This window comes from Cloeon dipterum, chromosome X, assembly GCF_949628265.1.
Source record: "Cloeon dipterum chromosome X, ieCloDipt1.1, whole genome shotgun sequence".
NCBI classification, from domain to species: Eukaryota; Metazoa; Arthropoda; class Insecta; order Ephemeroptera; family Baetidae; genus Cloeon; species Cloeon dipterum.
Window position 1 is genome coordinate 8562404 of NC_088790.1, and position 24076 is coordinate 8586479.

General features: G+C 38.8%; 1 protein-coding gene across 2 annotated transcripts; it reads left to right on the forward strand.

Moving 5' to 3' along the window:
• Positions 1–4626: 4626 nt before the first annotated feature.
• On the forward strand, positions 4627–21749 carry LOC135946167 (uncharacterized). 2 transcript variants are annotated; one of them, XM_065494247.1, is made up of 7 exons: positions 4627–4777; positions 12619–12957; positions 16295–16609; positions 20268–20345; positions 20398–20517; positions 20569–20652; positions 21075–21749. In XM_065494247.1, the coding sequence occupies exons 1-7, from the start codon at positions 4670–4672 to the stop codon at positions 21330–21332; spliced, it is 1302 nt and encodes a 433-aa protein (XP_065350319.1). In that variant the 5' UTR covers positions 4627–4669; the 3' UTR covers positions 21333–21749. The 2 variants fall into 2 exon arrangements, with proteins under 2 accessions (XP_065350319.1, XP_065350320.1); XM_065494248.1 differs by having other exon boundaries at positions 4628–4777; positions 16322–16609.
• Positions 21750–24076: the final 2327 nt, after the last annotated feature.

Genomic DNA, 24076 nt, shown 5'->3' on the forward strand with positions numbered 1-24076 from the left:
AGCACTCGGTAAATAGCGTTGCCTGGCCGAATTAGCATTTCATAATAATTTGAACGAAGAGAAACCCCGGTGTTAAGGAACGCACCCGTGGTGAATTAATCAAGAGACAAGGATTCAAATAAATTCGAAATGTAACAGTTATTTTAAATAAAAAGCATTTGTAATTGAGCTCAAGTAATTGTTACTCTCATAAGGTAATAAAATTTATGGCTATTAAAAATCACGTTCACACCAGTCCCTTTTAAGGAAAAACACATTTTAAATTGAAATTTAGTTAAAATAGAAAAACTCGAATGAAATATAAAAAAAATGGTAACTTATTATGGCCATGATAAATTTAAACTATTTTGAATAAATTTTTTTCAAAGACAATTGATATTCAAAGACTTAAAAAAGTTAAATTTATAGCTTGATTTTATTTAGAAATTGAAACATCGCAGTACATTGTTTCGTTTTTACCTTTTACGTTATCCGTTTGTGAATTACCCGCCTTGAGAATTTCCTCTTTCTTTTGCAAGAGATTTAAAATAAAAAAATCTTTCGCACGTCAAAAGCAAGAATGAGCGTAACAAAAGAAGAGAAGAGGAAACCCAGGAAACCGAAGATTTTTTGCACGAAATTCAGCCCGGGTGTTTTAAAGCATCGAACGAAATTGGCCGCGAAAGTCTGATTGACGTGCACGCCAAACAAATCGACGGCTACAACAAAGGCTGTTATTTTCTCTCTCGTCTCGTCTTTGCTGATTCTGCGGTGCGTGTTAATTAATTGTCACAGAGGAATGAATGCGAGTGGCAAGACTCGTTTTTCATCTTCCGCTGTTTATTTTAGCCGGCTGCGAAGACAACGAACTTGCACTTGATTGTAACGAGTGCTTTTTGTTTTCCCGTACCTGAGAAAGAGAATTCACTGGTGAAACTGTAAACCAATACAGTGCACCGCTTCTCTTCAGTATCTTTATCTCTTTCCGACGAACAACTGGAGCCGAGAAGTATGCGTGTGTCACTTTTTATAGTTAACCGTGAAAAGGAATTTGCGAGATTTTTGCATGTTTACGGCGGTTATTATTTTAACATTTTTGCGCCACTGACTTGCTACAAAAGAAATGTGTGGCATAGATTTTTTCCTCAATTAGGTGAGCCTGAGGTGACCTGAAATTTCAGTTCCCGTGCAAAAAATGCAATGATATGGCTAAATGTTTTGTGCCAAACGCAGTCATTGTTTTGAGGATACAGTGATAAATTACAATTATTTCGCAGTTTGTTTGCAAGGAAGTTGAGCTTTCGGAGAAATGACAAACAATGATACATACACGTCAATTTGTCGCTTAATGACTATAGAAATGCGTTTTTAGGAATATTGCGGAGTCATTTGTTTTAATTTGTCGTCTTCTATGCATCAGTAGATTCATATCTAGAAAGGAAAATGCAAAACGTAAAAAATTTCTCGCTTCTTGAGACACAGTATACTATAGCGCACGTTCTAGGCAATATTAAATTGAGCCTATTGCATTATGAATATGCCCTAAATATCATTTGAGCATTTTCTTAAAATTTGGTACCGTTTGGAAATTTGTATTCTTTTATTTTAAATTAACTTAAGTAAGAGCAAAGCTTTTATTATTACAGATCTAATCATTCTTAACCTTCATTCTATAAACACTTTGTGAAATCATTTTTTACATAATATCCTGTTTTTTTATCGGAAGAGAACCTTTTCAAATAATGATACATCATCCGCAACAAGTTTTTCTGTTGCTCTACACAAATACAGCATACGTGAATGCACTTCCGTGCATCAAAATAATTAACCTTTCTCACTTCTGCAAGAAAACGAGAAAGAAGAGCGCATCACACACTAGCCTAGTTTCCATGCAGTAATAGCTGCAATTAATTTGCGCCGATGCATCAGCTGCAGCCGCGCGCACCTATTCGCTTGCATTCGATGCTCTTCTCTAGCCGACCCAATTCTTGCGAAGGCGCCGCCGAATTTGCGTTTGTTCCAGCCGATTTTTTCCAGCCGGCATGCAAATCGCGCACGCCGCCGCGCGCGTAGCACTCAGACGCCGTTCAGTGGCGGCTTTGTGTGTGCTCGTGCACGAGAATAAGACGCCTTTTTCACACGTAACACTCGGAATTACACTGCAGCACAGCCACTTATTACCCTATTCTACTTTGCTTATCGCGTACTCCAACGGATTATGTCCGTTGACGCGCGTTTCGTAATCGCGATGCTCTGCATACATTTGAATCCATCCATCATGCGCTGCCTGCCTGCCTGCGCTTTTCTCGCGACTGCATTTAGGCCTATTTTCGGTGAGAGCTATTCTAGCTACTTCCTTTCCACACAAAACATGATGCGCTCGAGGAATCCTCCGCTGGACACACCGCATTATTATTTCCTTAAAGCAAACACGTGGGGAATTAATGTGTCGAGAATCATGCCTTCTTGACACTTTAATTGACGCGAGAGATCTTCGTTCCGCGTCCATCGTTCCCGTTTTATTCATGTAGGTGTGATCTCTATAATTAGAATTTTAGCACCTGCTTAAAGATATATATAAATGTTTCGAAACAATCCTGTCCATGAAAAGAAATCCTTTGGTTTGTATGGGGTGTTGCATTTTTTTTTTAATTTATAACCATCGGAAATGGCAGCTAAACATTGATATAAAAATTTAATAAAATAAATATTTTTAAACTTATATAGTCTGGGAAACTGTGCAATGTTAAGCCACTGCTTGGATAAAATCATCCAAATTTGAAGAAAAATCTACGCTAGCTCGCTTATTTGCTCAGAGATCTGTTGGCCAAGGTCAACCTTTTGTTATTATTTCCAGCTCAAAAAATATTTTATGGCTGAATTTCCAAACGGATGATTTTACAGCAAGTTAAAGAAAATATTTAATTGCAAATTACCAGACAAATTTTGATAGTAAAACCTGAACAAAACGCTCAACAAATATAAAATAATATAATTTCACTAACAAGTAGAAGAGCCTTTTTAATGGCATGCAAATTTCCATCCAATAGGAAGAGTTCAAAATATAATTTAATCGATATTAGCTATCAGAAATAAAAGAAGGTACACAACTTTTTTTCAAAAAGGCCATTTCAAAAACACTAATGAATTATAAATTCAACAATAAATAAAAATAGCTCTAATGCCACTAACACACATGAATAATTTTTGATTTGATAATGACACTCTTAGAATAGTAAGTTCCAATGAATAATTCAATCTCAGTATCCTGTATCACATCCACAAGTGTACTACGGTATACTGAACAATTGATGATTTTTCGCTCGACTCTGCTTTGCACAGTGAAATGAGGCAAATAAGCATTTGATTGTCCGTGTCTGCAAGAGTGTAGTGCGCACACAGATGTCTCATTTTAGGAATTCGAATCGCTCAGCAGAACAATTAACCATGCAGTAAATTGAAACACCAGTGAACCAGAAAACCGAAATGCGGACTGTGTAATGTATATATGTGCCACTGGTCGCAAAAATAGCAGAAGCATCTTTTATTAATTTTCACCAAGCGCCGAGTGCGAAGTAGTTTAGGAGGCAAAACCTCACACAGCGTGCCGCACGAGAGTACAATTTTCACTCTAGTGTATTGTCAAAGAATGGGAAACGCAATTATTGCGCGAGAAAAGATCTTACAGGGGGCAAAACACGCCTACCGACGCGGTAATTCCCAGGTGTCGATTCTCGATTCGCAGAAACAATGCGAGCTGTCGATATTTTTCATCTTTTCGTCTCGCGCACCGAAATGGGTGCACGGCCGCGCTTTTTCCTCGATCACTTTTGTTTTGCTTCGGTTCGTCGAATGATGAGTTCATGATGAAATGTGTGGACGTGATGATGACGCTTCAAAACGTCCACATATCCAGTTAGCGATCGACTTTTTGCTTCCAGAATTCCGGAGCAAATTAGAAACTTTGCGAAAATTTCCCATAACAGCTTGTTTCCTCCTCACTTTTTAGTGTTGCCGCCAAACGGATTGACATAATTCATCATTCAGCTTTTCAACCTTAACGAGTTCAGCATTCAGTGTCAATTTTTTCGTTCACTTCTTTTTAACTTTTTGCCTTACGGAACTATTTCGCAAAGCCCCCTGCTCCAAGCTTAAAAGTTTTTTTTAATTAATATGGTGAAATGTTTTATACTTTGATGAAAAGAGAACTATAAAGAAAAAACATAGTCACCGCAAATTGTATTTTTTGTTTTATTTTCCATATATAAAAATAATAAACCATTAATAATAATATAAAAATATAAAAACAAAATAGCACAGTCACATTTAATTGTAAGAAATACTTCTCCTTATTGTCATTTTCCATAAAAAAATTGTAAAACCTATTTTAAACGTTATTATATAATCATTAAATTTTAATGAACTTCAATAAAAGGTAACCTTGTTACAATAATGCAACTATATTCTTATTTTAACCATTTTTCTCCACTACTATGAAAAAGGGGGAAAAGCGCGAAAGGAGATAAGCATTTTGCCGTACAATTAGCAGGCAAGTGCGGCGCGGCCAGTGGCTTTTGCCGCTGCCGCCGCCGCGTTGCAAGGAGAGGGAGGCCGCGGCGGCCGGCGAGAAGCTATAAAGTGCACTCGGCGCGGCGGCTGCAGCCACTTTATCACAGCCACAAACGCAGAGATGATGTCCTTTAAGGTCGCCCTGCTGATGAGCCTGCTGCTCGGCCAGGCACTCGCCTTCTGGGGTTCAGACGAGAACAAGTACATCAAAAAATTCGCAATGATGAAGGTGAGTCACTCTTTTAATTGCTCTGCGGTAAATTTAGAGGTTTCCTTTTACGGTCACTTGATTGCAGTGGTCCACGGGAATTTTTTATGATGCTAGTTCAAATCAAGGTAGGGAATTTAAAACAAAATTACAAGTTTGTTAAATTTTAGAATACGGCATTATATTTTTCTCATGATTTGAATCAAAATAAATTAACAACCAGGAAAACCAGGAAAGCTAAATCCTCTCTGAGCACTTGCATTTATTCGAGATATTTTTGTGACGGGTATAAAATCAATTAGTGTACTTAACCGCAATAAATAAAAGTGCTGCTGAGAAAAATTAAGAGCACAACGATTTAGCAGTCAGTATTAAGACAAACCCACAAATTACTATGCAAATTCAGGTGGACTATCTGAAGAGGTGAATTTGCAGTTTCTGCCTTTGTTTTGACCACTTAGGAAATTTTCACGTTCTAGTGGCACTCCGACGCATCTCGATAGCCTAGTTCTCTCCTTATGAAATGACTTAACTGTACCTAAAACAATAGCTCACTGAGCACCAAACTCGCAATTATCAATCTTGCTCCTTGCCTCATTTCACGAAATTGCAGCGCACATTAGCTTCGAGAAAATTGTATGTTTCTTTTCAATCAGGAAAGAAAATTCATGAGTCAAAAGTTTTCAAGTATTTTCTTTTAATTTAAGTTGTGTTAATTGAAAAAAATTCTCATTTAACTAAAAATTTCTTAAAATAACAAAATTTCTCTGAAAATTTTTATGATATATCAGGGTTATTTTCTACCACTAAAATTAAGGTTTTTACTGTGATATTTTAAGCATGGGTAATTTGCCACAAAATCTTTGGATATACGGGCACTTCAAAGAGGGAGAATTGCGCGTGAACGTTTTGCATTGCTTACTTGTTAGCATCTCAGCCGCGAAAAAGACTTTCAGCAAAGCATTTAGCGGCGCTTGAGAACAAAGGACGAGTGTCAGGGTAATGGCCATCGGGTCACGGAAGGTGCGGGTGCCGCCGACGATGCGTTGGTCGGCTTTCAAGGATGGCCCGCAGACACACACGGGTTGAACGCTCGCGACCTGCGGGCAATTTGTTGATGTCTTCACTTGCGGCCGAAATCACTTACGCCTTCGCTCTTCCTGCGCTGGCTGAAAATATCGTCGCGGGGGTATAATTTGATAAAGTGCCCTCACGCTTTGCGACAGGCCAAAGGAATATTCCAAACCGCAGACTGAAATCGAAATTGCCCGAATGTCGCTCCCACAAAAGTGGTTTTGGAGTAATTTGTGGGTGCGCACGCTTCTATTTTTCATCCTTTAGAGCAAAGGCTAAATTATTAAAAAATATATATCATCCTGTAGAATTCAAACTGCTGAATTGAAAAATGGCTAAAGCAAAAAATCCTTTTGAACTAGAATGCAGCTGTTTTAGTCTTTCAGGTCTCAACAGCAGTACTAAATTTAAACTGATAAACCACAGAACTAACTGCAGATTAGGAATTAGTCTAACCAGCCGTTGAAAGCGCTGCAGAAATCAATGAAAAAAGACAAAAAGTTAACATAAACCCGTGTAAATCGCCACTTATATAAACTCAATCTATAAAATTCCCAATTCCTACTTTTTATCAATTTTTTAAAGTTATTGTTTTACATTACTAAGGACGCCAAAAATTTTAAATACTTTTCGTGCTTTTGACTTCAGAGTATTAAAACACTAAAAGAATAGCTAGCTGTAAAAATCTTACATCATAAAGACATTTAAGGAGCTATAGTGGAAGCAAACATTAAAGCAGCTCGTTTGCTATGAGCATGATGTTTTATTCATATTTCTAAAAATTTAGAATGCGAATAGACAACAGTAAAACTAATTATTTCTAAGTGCAATACGAAACAGTCAGTTCATAAAAAAGGTGACCCATAGAAAATCCTTCATAAATCAAATTGAGTGGTGAAGTTTTTATCGATATAGATGAAGCCACTAAAATAAATTAGACGTGGAACGCGCGCCGTAAAAACCAATTTCCGAGCAGAGCAAATAATTTGACTTTCCAGTCGGTCGCTTCAGAAATGAAGAAATTAAGCGCAATTTGAGCGATTTCCGTCATCGAGCATCAGGCCGCGAGCGTTTTTATTGACGCCTGTGCGATGTCCCGTAAGCTGCTCTCTAGTTGATTGATTTTTGCGCCCAGTTTCATTGACAATATTCCAATCTGCAGCCGCACTGACCGACCGTTCGACACCGATCACACAGAAATCAATTGGCGCGAAATCGGGGTCAAATGAAAATCCAACGCCGCCCAAAGAAGACGCCTCGCGGTTTTGAAAGAAGCAGAGCTTGCAAGGAGGATGCGCTTGCTTTTTAAAACCAGGTGTTTTGACACTTTGCGTATTGTTATACACCTGAAAACGACACCCGATCGAGGCCACGTCATAGAATGCGTGCGTGCAGACGACTTTGATGCATGCGACGGACTTAATTTCGCTCCCATGTCACTCAAGCCGCCGAAATTGAGCCTAGCATAAAGAACGGCGCCTTCGGCGATCTGGGACGCTTCTTCGCACTTTTTTCTTTCGTGAATAATGCCATTGTCAGCAGAAATTACTCGTTTAAAGTGTTGTCTCACTTATTTAATTGATCGCAACTGTTCAGTTTCTTAAGAGGCATTCTGCAGACACGGTAGGACAAAATAAATTATTCCTGGATAAGCATCTTGTTAGCTGCACAGGCTAAATTCTCAATCCTCCGAGCGGCAAGAAAATAAATGCATTCATGCTTTGCATCTCAATTTAACAGCAAAATTTACGACCGTTTTATGCAAAGACGGCTTTTTGCCATCTCCTATTTCTACGTGCGTTGAGCAGGATGCACGAACCACTTATTTATCTCGCGAGACAGATGCATTCTAATTCAATATGTCCGAGCGCCCGAATAGGAAGTAGCCGTTTAAGATTCAAACCAGCGCAACATCTTTCCTCAAATCACTCATTACTTTAATGCGTGCGTGCAGCATGAACACAATTGACATCTTTATTGCACTTGGCACATTTGTCTTCCTCTTCTACCGAGAAGTATAAGCACCGCTACCATCTGAATTTGTGTCTTTAGGTTCTCACAAACAATTTAATTCCGTTTGCGTATTACTCACTTATCAAACAAAAAATGTAAATTTTCTAATTAACACATTTGTAGCAGTTTCCGTTTAGTTTCGCACGAAAAGAGCGAAAAGGTGCCTTTTTGTTGAAAACTTCACAGCGTTTCCCGTGATCCTTTTCATTACAGAGATAAAGTAAATTGTGACTTATAATTTTCTTCAGAAAACTCCGCATTTTGATATCTTGATCATAACTGAACTTTAAATAGTTTGTGCCAGCATTTAAAAAGAAAATTCGACGGTGTAAAACGATCAAGTTGCGAACAAATCTAAATATCAGTCATGCAGAAAACCGGATCGCTTTTCTTCTTGCACCGGCCAATTAATAAACAGCTTTTTTACATCCGATTAATTGTCTCCAGCGACCTATTTGGAGCACCGCACGCCGACGCGATAACAAAAAAATCGTGCTTCCTCGCCCTTCAGAGCCGAACTTTTGATTTTCGCCCGACGAACGGACGATGCTTGTTGATAAACACAGTCATAATTTATTATTTATGGAGGTCGAAATTGCTGCGGCCACTTGCGGCGAGGTAATGCCGAGTTAATTTCACGCGTGTGAGATTTTGGATGATAATAATGAGAGTATAACATTATTAGGGCGTGTTTCGATCTTACAGGTTAGAAAGAGAAAGAAATGAGTTACTTTCTGCCGAAGGGAGCGGTCTCAATAAATTGTAATAGCATTGCCATTGATCATCTTCATTCTCACGTGTAGATGAAAGCGTGTTTAGACTTACCAAAAATATTAATTATTCCTGATTTATTCAGTTAAGGAAATTAAAATTTCATAAACGTTAAAAATTATTGCTCTTCATATTTAAAAGCCCTCGCATAATCTTTTAACAAACATTAAGAAATTATAAGAATCGGCTTCAATCTACATTTTTCATTATTTTTGTGATGATGATGATGACTGATTAAATTATTGCATCAATAAAAGTTAAAATAATATGAATTAAAATAATAGGAAACGTAAGGTTAAAAATTTGTCTACCTCTAGAGTTATTTTTGAAACATTTTACATGGTTAGATAAACACTTTGACCAAGATCTACGCTTGACAGAACCTGGAACTGTTGGGCCTGTCGATCCAATGACCATTCAAGTGAAGCACTATTTTCGACTCCGCGTCAGTACAGTTTCCATTGTCGGCATTTCACGCTGCGGATTAAGAGTGCAAAATAGCTACACCCACCCTCTGCGCCTCCAAATAATAAAAAATCCTACAAATCTCGCACGTTCTCCGCTCAAGCGATATATCACCGGCGGTTATTGTTTCTTGCGATTCACGTACATCTCTCGCACACAAGAGGTAATAAAGCAAATCCGGTCCGCCGATGATGATATGCATCGTGCGATAAGAATGCACTCCATTATTATTTTAATAACGTTATAGGCTGCAGACGCTGCCTTGTTGGCGTGTGTGCCCATTCTGGAATTAGGTTCACACACGCGGCCCTCTGTCTTTTCTTTTATTCTTCTTTTAAAGACCGCGAGTACAAGCTCATATTTGGTTGCGTTGTTTAAGTACAGAGAGCAGATGGGGATTTTGCATGATGTCGTTCCCACGCAGATGGAAAAAAAGAGTTGGGAGTTGAATTTTAATTTCAAATTTTTATAGAAATTCAAATAATTTTTAGTTTGAGATGACAATGAGCGTTGAAAAACATTGAAAAGGTTAAAGCAAAAAATGATTAGGGATATCACATGCATGAAAGTTCATAAACACAGTCAGTCTTTACTCGCGTTGCAGAGATAGGTATTTTGCAAATAAAATTATGAAAAACTGTGAGAGGGCTTCCACGACAATAAATGGGGCAAAAAATATCTGATCTCAATATCAGGTACTTCAAAGAGAGAGAAGGTATTAAATTACATTAGCCTTTCATGCCTATTTGTTCACTTTGAGTGTAGCCATTGTTAAATCATTTTAAAGGATCAAGTTATGTTGGTAGAAATGAAGGAATGAAAGACTCGGTTCATAAGCGGTAAAAAATTGATTAAACATTTCCAGATAATTCATTTTCTTTTTTTTAAAGTAATTACAGGTTTTGTGTGCTTTTAAAATTTCTTTCCAGGAGATTAATCACTCCATTAAGAGGGTCTCGAGTGCGTGTCTTTATAAAAGTTAGAATTTTTATATGGTTTTGAAACGGTTCACAAAGACCTCACGCAACTTCCCCGCAGACACCCAATTTGTGCGTAAAGCCGAAACAAAAGGTTTCCGTAATTAAATTAGCATCATAACATTGTTCTAATGGAATCGTTTCTCATCTCGAGAGCACTCAAGCGGCTCAGCTCCTCGGTGGCATTCCTTTATATTATTTTTCTCTGCTCCGCACTTTTCACACGCTCGGCGGATTATTTTGTCTCCTGTCTTCCTCGTTTCTTATCACAAAGCGCGCGAGTCAGCCAGCGGACGATCGCAGAAAAAAGCAAATTGAATTTGCTGCTTGACGAGCTTTCCTCCTCATTTGCGCGCCGCGCGAGATGCTCGGCTGAATTTCCGGAAACGATGCGTTGGTCGGGAATCAAATTCGTGTCCTTGGCAGATTATAATTCTCGCTGCTCCTTTTACTGTTACATCACTTGATGCATCTCCGCGCGTCTGGCTATCTCTTTCTCTCCAATTACGAGAAAAGTGCGAACGGCGGGCTCACGAAACCGGCAGCAGCCTTTAATGGTACGACAATGATAGTAATTGTTAATTTTATCTCCGCCAATTAGGCTTTGTTGGCTGAATTAGCTTAATTGGCCAGCTGGGCATCAATCCTGCTAAATAATCACTCTCATCTCAACGTCTCAACGGGACTTGTTCGCGGAATCACGCGCAGCAGCATTCGGTAATTGCAGCACGTCGCCATTATTTGATAAACACCGATTTGATAGGCAAATATCAGGTTTCCCTTGCTAAATTATCGTCTAGATTACTTTTTAAATGTGAGATGAATTCGATCGGCCCCGGGGGAATCGATTTTAACGAATGAAGACAGCTGGAACATTAATTGGACGATCAGCGATGACTATAAATTCTTGATGCGCGCCTTTGATTTATGTTAATGGAACGCAATTGAAGACTTTGTAGATTTTACTGTTATAAGTTCTTGCTGCATTATTTGCATATCATATACGGCTGATCACAAATCGATAAATGAGAGATTAAATCATAAAAAATGATGGAAGCATAAAAAAACTATAAACATACAACTTCCTTTAATATTTAACGAATGGTTGCTAATACAATTTAAAATAGCGGATGCGTGACTATAGAAAAACAATTTTATCGCACGCTTCCATACTGGAATACCACTGTTTCGGCTCCTTTTGTTGGATGGTTACCTGCAAAATAAAATCAACACTGCAGGCGGGGATTATGAAACGCCAACCGTTGAAATCGATTTGCAAACACATCTTGAAATTTGAGTAATTTTTCATTTGAATAAAATTGCAATGCTAAAATAACAAAGCCTTTAACTTTCATTGCTTTCAAGGAGTAACTATTTGAACCAATAATCAAACTTTAATGTATTTATATATAAGATCATATTAATATTTTTGATTTATGGATTTATTTTCGGTTGATAATTATTTTTGTTCGTCCCTGAAATATGTGCTGATGTTTAAAGCGTCAAGGACGAAAATTGCGTTTTAATCTTTTCCCTTTTCAACGCCAGTTGAGGCACAGATGGCGCAGGGTCGACAGACGGCTTTTGCTTTTGTGCAAGTTTTGTGAAAAAGCGGCATAGCACACACAATCGCACGTGAACTCGTGCCCACTTTGCCGTTTGCGCGCAGCATCTTGAACAGGAGCAATGACTCCTGCTAATGTGTATTCTTTCGATCTGCAGCGTCCGCGCGGCCGAATAATAGCGCTTCGTTCGCGGAAATGACCGTCTGCTGCTGTCCGATTGTTGTTAACGCAGACTGAAAAGACGAGTCGCGGACAAGTTCACTCTCTAAAAGCGCGAGTACAAATACAACGAGAGGCACGGCGTCAGGTGCAGTGCACGCAGACACAATTCGACAGTTGTTGGCCACATGAAAAGACGAAAACGAGAGGAATTAATGAGATTGCTCTCGCTATAAGCCACTTTCCGAGAATGAATCGCACTTTTTGCAAGAGGGCAGATAAAAGTAAAGATGCCTTTGAATATCATACAGCGCAGCTTCGTCGTGAGCAGGCAATAAAATTCATTTCATTTTCATTCTTTTTACAAAAAAGCTATAGCAGAGACACAATACATATTTTTATTTCGAATATTTATATGGAAGAGTTTAAAATAAAAATTACATTTTATTAGAATGCTAAATTTCTGATTATATGGGGAATGTTATTATGTTATAACATTTTATTGGTTGAATTCCAGTACAATTATTTGGCCTATTTAGTTTTTTGTAATTCTAACTTACTGTTTTGGCTGATTTAGACTGTTCTTCAGGGAAACTTAGGATTCGAGTTAAAAAACTAGTGCAATTAAACATGTAATTATTATCACAGACATTAAAATAGATTTGGTTCTTCACCAACTTTTTGTGTATTTAAAAAATAGAAAATACGGTTTTCCTGGTTTTGAATCTTTGTTGACCTTAATTGACGTCACTGCACTGATTAAGTTTATAATGTTAAACATTACAAAATCGAAGTACTAGAGAGGAGATATCTAAAAATAGAAAATTTTATTCCTCAGGTTTATGAAAGCTGTTTTGGAGATGAAGTAGTGCGCGAAGTGCGCGAGGAGATGCGGGCGGCGGCAGCGAGGTGTGCGGCGGCCGGCGCCGCAGGTCCTCCTGGACCAAGCAACACGCAGGCTGTCTTTGAGCAACTGGAAAACACGGTGCCACAGACGACCAGACCACCCTCCACGACACCCACGCCAACGTCGACGACGACGACCACGGCCGCCCCTGACACGACCACCCCTCAATACTTCAGCTCGACGAGGAGGCCATACAACCCTGCTGTGGTCGCCAACATGGGCACCGAGACGCTGCTCAGGCTGCAGACCCTCTTGCAGGGACTCAAAAACGTGAGTCGAGAGAGAGATTTTATTTCGTCTGCTTTTTAGGCTTGGTAATTGTGGTCGTTTTAGCTTGATGCTATAAAATACTTTGCAAAGTTGTCTAAATTTATGAGTTTCCCTCATATTTATTTTAAATTCATTTTCCACACTATTATGAAAAATTTTGTATTTTTATGATTAACTTAACAAAATTTTTTCATTGACTTGAAGTTTTTCTCCTATTATAATGCAAGTTGTTTTTTAAATATTAATTATCCTTGAAATTTAAACATTATTTTATTGTTCTCAATTTTTTCATCCTAGAAAGAAACAAATAACTGCAATTTTAAAGGCAATCTAATTGAAAAAAGAGGAAATGAAACACAGGCTTTAATTACGGTATGAATTTTTGCTAATGAAAAAATACAGACTATTCCACAAAATAAATAACATTTTTTTATATCTGTTAATGACTTTTTTGAAAGCGGCATGTAATATTTTTGCTTCATATTGACTAAAAGGCTAATTGGATGAAATGTTCAAGTAAAACTCTCACATCTACTAATTAATGAATTTGTTGCTTTACTCACGTAAATTTACACGAGCACGTAATATTTCGTTAATTGTCTGGCTGACTAAATATGTTTGTTTTTATTATCGCTGCTCATTTACTGCTTACAATAATTTATTGAGTTTTTGCAAGCACCAGATGCTCTTTTACAGTTGGTGCTTACGGTCAGGCAAGCGCTTTGTGTCATGACAAATGACTTTACACCAAAATATTATTCCTTTAACATCAAAAAATATTCTCGTCTGAAACTTCACAAACACAAATACATCTGGAACACAAAAACATTCATCCTGCGCGAGAAACAGAAGAATTTTGCTTTGCCATCAGTGGCACGCAGATAGTGACTTGTTGCGAATTAGCAGGCGAGATGCAGATCAGCACTTAAACGACGATTAACCCATTTTCCGAGCAGCTTCATGGCGTGAATCTGGCGAGAAAATCCGTTTCCTTGCTCACACGAGCGACGACGTGCAGTACTCGCATGTGCGACCGCGACCGAGGCGAGCGTGGGTGATTAGCGCTGCTCCACTAAGACACAGCCGTGCTGTCCGTCAATCCTTTGTTGGCTCTCTTTTTTCGTGTGGGAGAAATGGAATTTTTCACGCACAGCGGCCGCTTTTTCCTCTCTGCGCGCTAGCTGTTTTGATCACCCACCGTTTTCCGCGTAAATAAAGGCGTTTGTCTTTCATGCCCCATTAAACATTTATTTATGACGTTTCTACACGCACTTCATTTCTAGCAGATTAACGACGTTTTTGACTGTGTTGATAAAAAGACCCATCATAACCGTCAGTCTTGCGTAACTCTTAATGGAAAAAGGCTTATTTCTTGACTTTTTTGCCACAATCATAATCTCAGCCGCGTAATTTTTAGGCGGTTGGTTGGCTGAACCGGCTTCAGCATTTTTGCCTGGAGCTGGTGCGGCTGACAAAATTTTTAAAGTCAAGTTTGGCAGTGCTTAACGGTCCAAAGGGTTGGTGACCAATTTTTCTCTTTGACTAGCTTATACCTCAAATTCATTGAATTAGCCTTTAAATTGATTTTTGCTGCTGTGTCTCATTTGTCCAATTTGCAATGCCGGAAAACTAATATAAATCATTGTTTATATTCAACTATTGTGAAACTGATACATTTTTAGGCTCTCGATTTGGAAAACAAACATTTATTTAGTTCTTACCGCAATGAAAATTTAACGAATATCTACAAAACATTTTATTGCTTCGGCCATGAAGGAAAAAATCTGATCACCTCTTTTGAGGGTTCATAGCAGCTAATTTAAGAATTCCTAGTTGAATGTGTGGCCATAGAAAACGCTGCTAACATTCACAGAAGCCTCTGTAGCGGATTACCTTTCCTAGAAATGAAAAGGTGCGTGAAATTGGCAATAGCTGTCTCTATCTGCTCTCAAGCTCTGTTGTGCATTCTTCTCGCACCGAAAACGAAAGGATTGAACAGGACAAGACGCGCGAACACAATGCACTGGACGACAATTGTAATTTCCTTCCACATATGAAACAGATGTGCTGGCTTTATTGTCACTTTTCAAGGAACGCTCTATACATATTTCCCTCGTCGGTTTCGCCTGATTTTTATTCTTCCTGCGAGCGACAACAGGTGTACTGTTAGGTAATGAGAGATGCAGCTGAGTAATTAAACATTACTTCAACAAAAGAGAGAGATGACAGCTAGTTGTTTTGTTTGAATCTTTTCTTACTGCTTGCCCATGTCGACAGTTACTTTCTTGCAAATTATCCTCGTGACGCGACAATTCAGATGTTTTCTAGAGTTTGTAATTGAATAATTGCTCCACATCATTTCACGTCACTTGGGAAATATTTCATCAACCGTTTACTTGCAAAGGTTTCTCCAGTTTTTTTAATTCCGATTTATGGAACAAACTCGGCATTTTTTTCTTCGACCTTGCTTGCTGCTCCAATTATTTGCAAGCAAGGAGTTTCCCTGTTCGGTATTACATTCGAGGCAAACAGGACCGGAAGCACGCATCTCCTAGAAAAGTGCGTTTCCCACGTGATTCAGTCAGTGGAGTTGATCGCGTCTCGCGCGGCCTCATGCAGCTTTCGGGCGAGATTTGTTTAAAGCTAAATTAAGGCCGGTTGTCTCCCGGGCATGCTGAGCAGTCAGATGTAGTTTTGAATGGGAAGAGACTTAAACGCACGAGTAAGCATGAAATTAATATTTCACACGGCGATAGTTTTGCTACTGTTATACTCGCTGCTGCGTTCGTTTATTTGTTTATCGGCTGTCCAAATGCGATCAGATCGCACGCAGCTGAGCTGTTGTTTCTCGCTTTGCCCTGACGGAATTTGTGCAGAAAAACGGGAAACCACACAAGATGTCGATTATTATACGCGGTGGACACAAAAAACTCACGCGGAGAGCGTTTGATTTCTGGAATTGTCTTAGAAAAGGTGTTTGTCGAGGAAGGAAAAGGCGCATTTTGTGGTTTGAAGGTGTGATTTGCTCTTAGAAATCATTTTACCGAGCATTTTCTCACGATGACTCTTGAAAATTGAATTCGTTTCTCCTCATTATGTAGTTCTTTAAATTCCTCTCTATGATAAATAATGATACATTATTTTTCTCAGCAATACTCGTACAGAAAATGGATTAAATTTTTTACTGTACATGCAAAATCCTGCAAAGTCCATACTAGCCTTCAAGATTTATAAAAATTATTTAATCCAAAAACAAAGATACACAGAAACAATGACACGTACATTTGCTTTACACTCACACGACGCATTGGGATTTTGTCTCTTTTGTTCTCAGCAGTTCATGAATCCTTCGGTGTTTTCACAGCACGGCGGCGCAAACCTGGCCGCGGCGGCCGCCAACGTGGCCAACGCCTTCACCCCGCAGGCCATCCCCCAGCAGCAGCCGGCGCAGGATGCACAGGCGATTCCCGCACAGCACTTCCCACAGCGCTACCCCTTCACCCCGCAGAACTACGCTCCTCAGGGTTACTCTCCCTACGGCGGCGGCTACGCTCCTCCTGCGCCCTACTACCCCTACCCTCCGGCCGTGCACAACCCCTACTACTCGTACCAGCAGAACCCCTTCGCCGCTTTCTTCAACCCTCGTACTTCTGTGAGTAAATGTGTCCCTTTTTGTTTGGCAAAAGGCATATCCTCTTTTTATTTTAATGCAAGAAATGGAAAAGGGCGCATACCATCTAGACTATCGTTTGAATTAAATTTAAGTTGACCCAATAGCGAAAATCACAAGAAATAACATACGAAATCAGTAAAATATATATTAAAAGAGGAAGATCTCTCCTGCAAGACAAGAAATTCAATTTATCCAAGTATTTCTTTATCTCTGTGATTCGTCACGCAGCACAAACATTTGCCTTTAATCTGAAATCTGCAGAATGAGCGCAAATCGTGCTTTTGTCAATCTTATCGAGTGTGCATGCCCGCACTAGGTGGCCCCAAAAGCGGCGTCAATTATTCAAACAAAAGTTCTTGGACCATGCCCAAGACATGATTTTCTCCGCTTCTCTAAAAAACAAACAATGTGCCGCGTGCGCGGTCATCCTAATTTACAGCAGCTTTTCTAGATCCACTGCCTTTTCAGAGATAAATAATAATCTCTCTCTCTCTCTTTCTCGCTGCTCGCGTGTTCGCCTTCCTCGCATGCCCGCAAATCAGACGAGATATATTGGAAGAACTGGTTTTTACTCTCTGTCGTCGCTTTGCCCATTATATTTTATGCCGCTTTATTCATTTCTCTGGCATGCCGCCGCGATGTGACATGCACGCCACATATGTGTGTCTACTCTTGTGCTTTATTCACGAGCGCACCACGCAGACTTTATGATCGGGGCACGATATTGTCTTTTATTTCTCGTTTTGCTCTTGAACTTGACGCTCTCTGGAGGTGAGGTTCAAAGAGAGAGCGAAAAATCTAGGACCATTTTCTCTTCAAGGCAGATTTGCCTTTCAAGCATTCAGGACAATAAAAATATAAAAGATTACTCTTAATTTTTTCAATGTTCTTTATTGACCTAAATATGGATGAATTTTATTCCTGTTGAAAGCTACGCCAAAAATTTTGATGCCACATGCAAAAACCATGACTTCATGAACTTTAAACGGTAACAATAGTTCATTTTGCTTTTTAGAAGTGGGTCGTTTGTCATGAGTTATTTTTATTGTTTTCAAGTAAGCAAGATCTTTGCGCGCCTCTGATGCGAATCTTGCGCTGGTCCATTTATAGAATGCAAGAACCAACTGTTGACCCTTGCCTGACCCTGTGCACAATGACCTGAACAGTACGGTACACGGCCTGGAGAGCAATGCATGTTATTTTTTTTCCATTCCAATTCCTGGCGACGCTTTCCAGCAGCCGCGCTCGCTTTAGTGCCCTTGTAATTTATTACGAGAGCAAACAGCGAACACCACAGGAGAAGAATTTGTGCTCTCCGCCCTTTTTTTATCGGTGAACATAACACACAGCTGCTCAGGTCGAATTACGCTTTGCAGCGGCAATTTGGCAAATTGACTGTAGAAAATTGGCGCGCATTCGCGTTGTTTGGTGCGACTTTTTGCGCGAATAATAAAGGCATTTCCTTTGGCGGGTTCAACGGTATAACACTTAAATTACTCAAACAAGGTACACATGCCAAAAATATTGAATCAATCCTTTCCATTTCAGAGCGAGATTTTTTGTTATTGTTTTGGCACTTTTTCCGAGGTCATACAACTCGGAAAAGTTCAAAGCCCTGCCAAAATTATGGCGCCTAATCCAATTTGCTCCCAGTCTCCCATATCCAGAAGCTGATACAAAAAACCAATCCGAAAATAGAAAGCGAAAAAATCCCAAATTACCGCATCGTTATGGTCGGTGTGCGTAATTCGAGGCCGGAATGCGTCTCTTCTCTCACGCCTGCAACTCAAATAAATATGTTTCGGCGCTTGCAGCTGATAAAAATCATCAAATGGGAATCTGAGTGGGTGAGTGCATCTACGCGGAACTCGGTCGTCAGTCATGGGCATCAAATTCGGATCTGAATCCTGTTACACATTAATTGAATATTTTTAACGCCGCGCGCCGAGTGCATCGATCGCCCAAAGGAATTAGATTATTATTTGCCCAGCTCCATTCAATTGTCGGTGGGGCGTGATTTAGCAAATAAATTCAATATGCAATTGAAATTGTGCTCTGGCCGGTACGGTTCTGCTTCAATTGGGTGGTTCATTTTCCTACGAGTGAGCAGAGAGCAGGAAGCAGCGTAGAATCTCGTTACACAAATTGGCTGAGGAAAGCAAGCCTCTTTGTTATTTATTTTCTTGCTCGTTACGCCGCGCATGCAACACTTTTTCCCTTCCTCCGTAATTCCATCTCTCTTTCCTCTGCCGGCGCCGCTTTTTGATTTTTGTTTACCGGCCATTGTCCGCATGGTTTGGCATCTCCCCTGCTCTGCCGTCACACTGAATTAAAAATTATTTCTCTTTGATGCTGAAATGTGTGTAAAATTTTTTAATGAGATTATATACGGAATATCTCTTTATTGTTCGACAGGCGTGGTGTTTTCTGGCACATATGTAATAATTGTATTTTTTGAATTGGAATGCGTTGCAATAGATGGCGAGAGCCACGAACGGCAACGAGATTTATTTTTATTTGCTCTTCCGGCATTTTATCTCTGTTTCTACATTTGGCTGCAAAATCTGCAGTGGAATTAGATTCAATTTAGTCCTAAATAGATAAAATTTGATCATGAAAGCATAAAATCAACTTTCTCATTTTTTTCGGAGAGCCATATTTATTTTTAACTATTCCTGAAAAGTAGAACAAAAAGCGAAGATTGTAAAAATGAGCATTTAAAGTTTTGTTCCTTCTCCTCCGAATTCAAGCAACAACACCTGTTGATAGATATTATCCATTGTAGCACTCGGCCTGACTTACATGGACAAGTATCTCATTTAAAATTCAATTAACAAACGATATCCTTTTATGAACAGCGAGTATAACAGGAGCTCTCTGTAAGATGAAAGCAGAGTTTATGAATCAACAAGATAAAATGAAAACCGCAAATCGCAGCAGCGTCTGCTAACAATAGAAAAACCGGCTTGTTTTCCTTTAGCATCATCACTAGTCGGATCATCATCTTTATTTTCCGTCCCCATCGCGGCAAAAACGCCTTTTTTGTCCAGCATAAAGGCCGCTTTCTGCTGAGAACCGATGGGCAGCAGAAAACTTGCGTGGGAAAGTGTTAATTGAGGCGACATTTGCGGACAAAGATCCTCTCTGCAGACTCCGTTAAAACACTTATTACTGATACAGCTAACGCGCCTCCGAACAATGATTCCTTGTAGACGAAAATACCCAGGCAGCTGTCTCGGCTTGTGCGAACTTCTGAACGGTTCATTAAGGAAATGCATAATAGCGCGCGGTTATGGCAGGCTTGGTAAATTAAAAATGATATAGATCGCAGTGCACGTCGCATTTTACTTTTTAATTGGCCTTTTATGCAAATAATCCAGTCTAATCTCCTCTTTCATCGGCGCCGCTTGTTTTGAATTCAATATATGCGCTACATGTGCTCTCATTGTCTATTTGAGAATGTTGCATGATGAACCCATAACTCTATGAGCTAAGCGCACAATTACGAGCGTTTTGTTTAGTTTAACGATCCTCAAAATATATTTCTCACGACCCGTCACGGAAGAAGACCCATTCTTAATTAATCCTTAAAATGTATTTGGTTTTTATTTGAATTTCCGTTTTTCTTGTGTTACAGAGGGACATGGACTTCCGCAGTAGCAACGCAAACGCTAAGACCCGCAACATCACCTGCGTTATGCAAGAACTGGGATACGTAAGTTGCAACGCCATTTCATCGAACATAACTGATTTTTTCTCTCGATTAGCTGGACGCAAATCTGCAGCCCAACTACTCCGGAATCATCTCTAGAATCCAGCGCCTGCCTCTTCCTGCTGAGCTTAAAAGTGACATGAGTGACGCGGTTCAATTCTGCCAGAAATTCGCTGTAAGGAAATAATTTCAAAATCGAGAAATTAAATTTGATTGTAACTTGTAGCAATGCGTTCCTGAGCCTGACGAGAACAAAATGCAAGTGTCTGCTGAGTTCACCAAGCCTATGCTCTTCTTCAAGTGTTACAAGGTAATTTATTCGAATTTTAAATATTAATTTTATTTATTGTACGCCGTGTTAGGCATTTCGTGTTAGGAGAATACACTAATAAATCATAAAATCACTTGTTCCACTTAATGGCTGCTGCTTCTCTGGAACTTATGTTTTCATAATATTACTGGTACTTTTCTTACTGACTTCCACAAAACTTCTGCAGCTGCTACACAGTCCGAGGGCGAGTTTTTTTTTAATTTTTCTCTTTGAATTTTGGCAACTATTAAATCTTGGAAAATTAACGCAGAGCCTAAAAGCCATTCTGGTAATTTAAATTTCATGTTCAATTGCATTTTACCATATTGTTTTCGATTTTCATTGAAAAAATAATTAATTTACCTGAACTGTCGTTTTTATGATCCATTTTGTTACTAATTATAATTATTTTGATACAACAGCAAAAGAAGTTGGAGGCGTGCGTGCTGAAGGACGTTAGGGAGCGCTTCATGCTTGCCACTGGCGGCAACAATGCTGACCCCGAGATCCCCGACCACAACACCCTAGACGAGGAGGAGAGCACCGGCATCCGCAACACCTTCAGAGGACGCTCCAGCAGGATTATGAGGAAGAGGAACAAAATGAGCAAAGTCAGCAGCGCCACGACCATGGCCGATCTGTCTGACGTTGTCTTCGGGGACGCCACACTCGCCTTGTGAGAGAAAGCCTAGCAGAAAATCAGAAGTTGCGAATTCCACCGAATTCGTGCCCACAGACTCTTAGTGCTTTAAGTATGATTAAAATGGCAATGCAAATGTACTGAATGGGATGAACCGTATATTTAAAAAAGGTAAAGTTGCGGAGAGAAGTTCTCGGCTTACTTTTGGGCGGGTGAAGGGACTCTGTGTAACTCAAACTGTTGTACAATGCTGGTTGCCAACTGTGCCTTTTCCTCAATAGAGTTTGTTAGATGTAGCGTGTCTCTATATTTATTGAATAATTTATTGCAAGCCCTAACTTATATTAACAAGTTTAAAAATATTAACATATTTTGTGTCAACGAAACCCTTCTGCCAACAATGTCTGCAACGTAAAAGTGTAACTAACTGAGCCAAATAAAACAAATTGTTTGTGAATTTCTTAAGTGTTTATTTACTTCTCCAAACATTATCATTTTTAGTCACCTGCTATCGATCTTTATGAAATGAAATCAAGAATTTTATATATGTGTGCAGCTCTTGCTATTGCAAAAATTTTGAACTCAAAGGACAAATGATATTCCCTAAAAATGAAGTCATTTCACAAATAAAAAAATTCATTCATTCAATAAAAATACCTCGCAACCCCTTTTAACAACACATAATTTAACATTACATAATTAATTAATGCTTCTATATTTATTTATCACTCATGAAAGTTAAAAATTGTAAGAAATTAACAAGATCTAGAAACCCTGCAGCAGTAAGAGAATTAAAATAAGAGGTAGAAATTGAACAATTTAGGCGGGGATTTTTGACTCGCTTAAACATTCTTACAAAGCATGGGAAAATGTCAAAATTAAATTTAATCTTATTGATGGTTGTATGAAAATCGTTTCTGCGATCAATTAAGAAACAATTTTCATGTCAGATGATTAAAACATAATTTTTGTTTTGACTAAAAGTAAAAAAAAATATTTTTTTCAATATTTTGATCTTAGTGTTGTAAAAATTAATATTTTTATGAAGTGGAAATGGAGCCATCATGGAGTTAAGTCGTGCTTTTATGCAACTTGCGTTGTTTGAACGTTTCGCAAATTGCCTAACATTGCAATATATAACATTTGACGCGACGACGGTACTTCAAATCCATTCACGGTATTTGGGACTCTATAATAGTTCATTTTCAGCTAAGTTAAAGCCGGGGTTGTCACTCTCATTCGAAGAAAACGTTCAAAAAATAAAAATAATGCTCAAAATAATCGCATAATTCAAATCGAAAATAAAATAGCAAATTTATTTTCTGGCCAGATCCTTGGTACCAACATATTTATTTAAATAAAAAGTAACACCTATGGATTGTATATTTCAGAAATTATCATTTGAAAGTTGAAAATGGTGACCAAATGTGTCGCCGCTAGAGTCATAATCTAAGAACTCCTTTGTTAGTTTGAGACGCTATACAAAAACAATATTTTACCTCAAATATAAATCTTCGGTTAATTTGATAATTCCCTCCAACCATGAATGCAACATTTTTCGCATGCTTGAGCTCTTCCTTGAAAAGTTTAAGCTGAAAGTGTGTATTAATGTACAATCTATAGAAAGTTCATAAGAGAAATTAAAGAAAAAAATACGTCTTCACAATCTCGCATCCTTTCCACATGCAATTCAAGCTTTGTAAGTGCTTCTCCGGTTTTGTGGCTCTGGAATAATTAATTATTCAAGAAGATTTTTTGTTCAAATAAATTAGCTAAAAGCTTACCTCAAGAGTGGCTGATTCACAAATATTGAACATTTGAAAGGTATTTGTTGCTGCCAATACGAGATACGCTGTATTTGTAATTATCATCTTCAGAGAGTTTTCTTTGCTAATTGTTATCAACCCAAACAGCGCTCCAAGCGGGTTAAACATAGTGAAAATGCTTTCAAAAATTAAGAAGTTCATTGATAGTATAAGTAGGGGGTTGTAAATCCGGTTAACGTTGAGAATGACTGCATTGGCTCTTGAATGGGTTTCTCTCAAGGCTGTGAGTCGTTTCTCCAGACTAGCGTCGTTTCTTTTCACTGCTTCCTGCAAACATATTACTTATAGTTAAATTTTTAGTGCATCAAGTGTTCATTTACCAGGATTTCATCGTTTGTGCTTTTGAAAACAACCTGGCAAGCCGCTGCCATTAACGTGACTCGGAGAAAGTGAACCATGATCAGGACGGTTGTGAGGCTCGGCCCAAAAATGCTCTCAAATGACTCGTACCCTTGAAAATATAGCTCACAGAAAGATTCAAACAAATATGGGACCAAAATAAAGAAAACGCCTCTATTACTAATGTGGATCAAGTATTTTGAATTGTTTTTTGGCAGTAGCGTATTGAGATCATCATCGACGCTTAAGAGCTCAGGAAACGTAGTGTATTTCAAGATGAGGGAAATTATTATGATGAGAATGATGTTTATCCTCTCCGCAAACAATAAAATTTTAAATGTCACCCTGTTTGGAAGAATCGCCACTTTGTCGGCATCAGTACGAAAACTTTCCTAAAAATATGAAACTTATTTAGAAGATTGAAAATTTTTGGTAAAAAACTATATAAATGCCAGCAAAGTGGTTCCCACGAAGGAAAGATGAATGGTGGTGAAAGCTAGGCAGTACACGTTGTATGCAATCCTCTTTAATTTCCTTTCCTGTTGCTTTTGCTGATTGATTCCTAACAAGCATGCCACTGCAGTAAACGAGGTAATAGATCCAAAAACGTCAAGAGGCA